Here is a 2,602-nt window from a genome sequence, read left to right as displayed (position 1 = left end):
AGGTTCGGCCCGGCCGAACTTAGCATGCTCTTACTTGGTTTTTTTTTCGCTGCGGTCATACGTTGAATGCGATTGATATTAGAGGTGGAGGAATTGTAAACATTGAAGTGATGCAACACCATGTTATGGTTGAATTCTAAAACAGTTTGCAATTGTGTGTGATATGCTTTTTTCGTCAAATTGGACAGTAAGTTCATTAAATTAGGTCAAATTTAAAATTAGATTTAACAACTGAAAGCTTAAAGTATGCCATAGAGACAGGCATTTAGATCTTCAGGACCGTATCCTTATGCCCTCAAATTTTCCGAATAATAGCGTAATTGCTTTTCAAAAAAGATGAAACACTTCATAAGTAATCTCAAATTTTTTACTGTATACCTAGAAGAAGATTTGAATTTTTATTCGACATAAAATTTAACCAATATTTCTAATCATAAGCAATGTCTCCCCTAGCCTCTTCCAGCATTTGAGGAGCAGCGAATCTTAGCAAGTAATACGGTGTTGCATTTTTGTCATTCGTTCCAGACAAACGATTGCCAGATAAGGGCAAATGACTCATACTGCTGCCAGAGCATTGATTGTTGATATACAAATTACTGGCAGTCTTGCCAAGTTTTTGCTGTAAATGAGGCAGAATTTTTTCATTTTTAACAAACACAGAACCACAGGCACCAAACTTTTGGGTAGTTGCTAGAGTTTCTAATGCCCCTTCCAAATGGGCATTTTCATACACATAAACACTGAGAATGGGACCAGGAATGTCATCGATCAACAAACGATCTTGGGGATTTTGACACAACACTATGGTGGGTTCTATGAAATAACCATGGGATTTAATGAAATTTCCTCCGGCTATGATTTGATTTCCCTTACTGCTGCTGGCATATTTCAGATATTCCACAATGTCGTCAAAAATATCCGGCCGACAGATGGCCGAGGAAAAACTCTCATCATCTGTGGGATCGGCAATTTTCAAACAAGCTACCCTTGCCTCCAGATGGCAACGGACTTGCGGCCACATGGAGCTGGGAACATATAGGCGGGCACAACAATTGGGTCTCTGGCCAGAGTAGCTAAAAGCTGCATTTATTGTTAAATCCACAACTTTCTCCAAATCAGCTGACTCATGTACAAAATGATAGCCTTTGCTATCACATTCCCCCACCAATCGGGGGAAACATTTATAGTTGGCCAATTGTATGGCCATATCATGCCATAGAGTGCGCAAAGTACTGAGGCGTCCAGCGTAGTTAATGCCAGCCAAATATGGTGATCGCACCACTGTGTCCAGAAAAAGCCGATAATTGGAAGGTAAAAATTGCAAAGCTCCCGCAGGTATGCCAGCTTCCATCATGGCGCTGAATATAAGGTGAGCAGAATGAACACAAACTTTAGGAGGTCTCCACAGCACTACATTGCCCATTATCAAGGGGGCCAAAGCCAAATTTGCTGCCCTCCAGCTGGTGTTTATGGGCCCTGTGCAAGCCACAAATCCCTCCAAAGGTCTTAGCGCATACTTTGGTACCAAGCCCTCTGTTCCACCATGGTATTTAAATTCCGACAATTGTTTCAAATAGTCCGCTGTGGAGGACATCATGCGTATCAAGCGTCCCAAATCTCTTTCAGCCTCCTGACGTGTCTTAGCCTCAGCCAACATTATGGCCGACATCAGTTGGGCAAATTTCAATGGTGACATCAAAATGTCAACAGCCTTCTGGAAGCATTCTAAACGGCAGTTGACATCAGTATTTGCCCATTTTTCTTGTACTTCTAAAGCTTGATCTATGGCCATTTGAATGTGTTTCCTTGAGGCATTATAATATTTGGCCGCAATCCGTTGATGATTATGGGGCATTTGTATGAGCTGTTCATCGCCCGAATAAATCACATCTTTGCCTATAACAATAGGCACACTGGCTGGTTGTTGATAATTTTTCTTCAAGGCATCGTCCAAATCGGAGCGATTCACTTTACAGCATTCCAAGGTGACTGATGAGGAAAATCGGCGAAGAAATTTCCACGCATTTGGGCGAAATAATTTGAAAATCATTGGTAAAAAATTTCTAAAGATAAAATTATACAAAAAAATATTTAAAATGACAACCAAACATGACGACGTACATATTAATTTCATTACTATTCCATAGTACAAGTGATGAATATTCATGCACACCAATGTAAAGAGCATACAGTCGAGCATGGAAATTGAAATTTTTGCTTGTCATCACAGATGCTTACACGGATTGTCGTTATTCGATGTCTATTTTAACAAGACCAGTGGGATATAATTCTCACTTGGTTGATGTAGCATCTGCTACTTAATGTCACGTTTTCTAAGGCTGGTCGTGAGTCGTTGAGCAGACAGCATAGTAAGACGTGTGGCATGGTGCGCAGTCAGAAAGCCTAAAAGTCCCAAGGATTTCATCACCGATTAACGCGAAACTGGTTCGCATCCTAACGCGACTAAGAAACTAGTTCGCATCCTAACGCGACTAGCTTGATTCTAACGCGACAGGGTAACTAGTTCGCATCCTAACGCTGATTCGTTCGCATCCTAACGCGACTAGGAAACTAGTTCGCATCCCAACGCGACTGGGCAACT

At 41.4% G+C, this 2,602-nt stretch overlaps 1 protein-coding gene across 1 annotated transcript; it reads right to left on the bottom strand.

The window, feature by feature from the left end:
• Positions 1-427: 427 nt before the first annotated feature.
• On the bottom strand, positions 428-2,225 carry LOC106081886 (delta-1-pyrroline-5-carboxylate dehydrogenase, mitochondrial-like). The gene is made up of 2 exons (XM_059361432.1): positions 2,122-2,225; positions 428-2,063 (listed from the first exon to the last, which is right to left on the bottom strand). Exons 1-2 carry the CDS (start codon positions 2,223-2,225, stop codon positions 428-430), a joined length of 1,740 nt encoding a protein of 579 aa, XP_059217415.1.
• Between the last annotated feature and the right edge of the window lie 377 nt (positions 2,226-2,602).

Source organism: Stomoxys calcitrans, chromosome 2 (genome assembly GCF_963082655.1).
Source record: "Stomoxys calcitrans chromosome 2, idStoCalc2.1, whole genome shotgun sequence".
NCBI lineage: Eukaryota > Metazoa > Arthropoda > Insecta > Diptera > Muscidae > Stomoxys > Stomoxys calcitrans.
The sequence above is the reverse complement of the archived record's forward strand: the minus strand, read 5'-3'. Positions and strand labels throughout refer to the sequence as shown.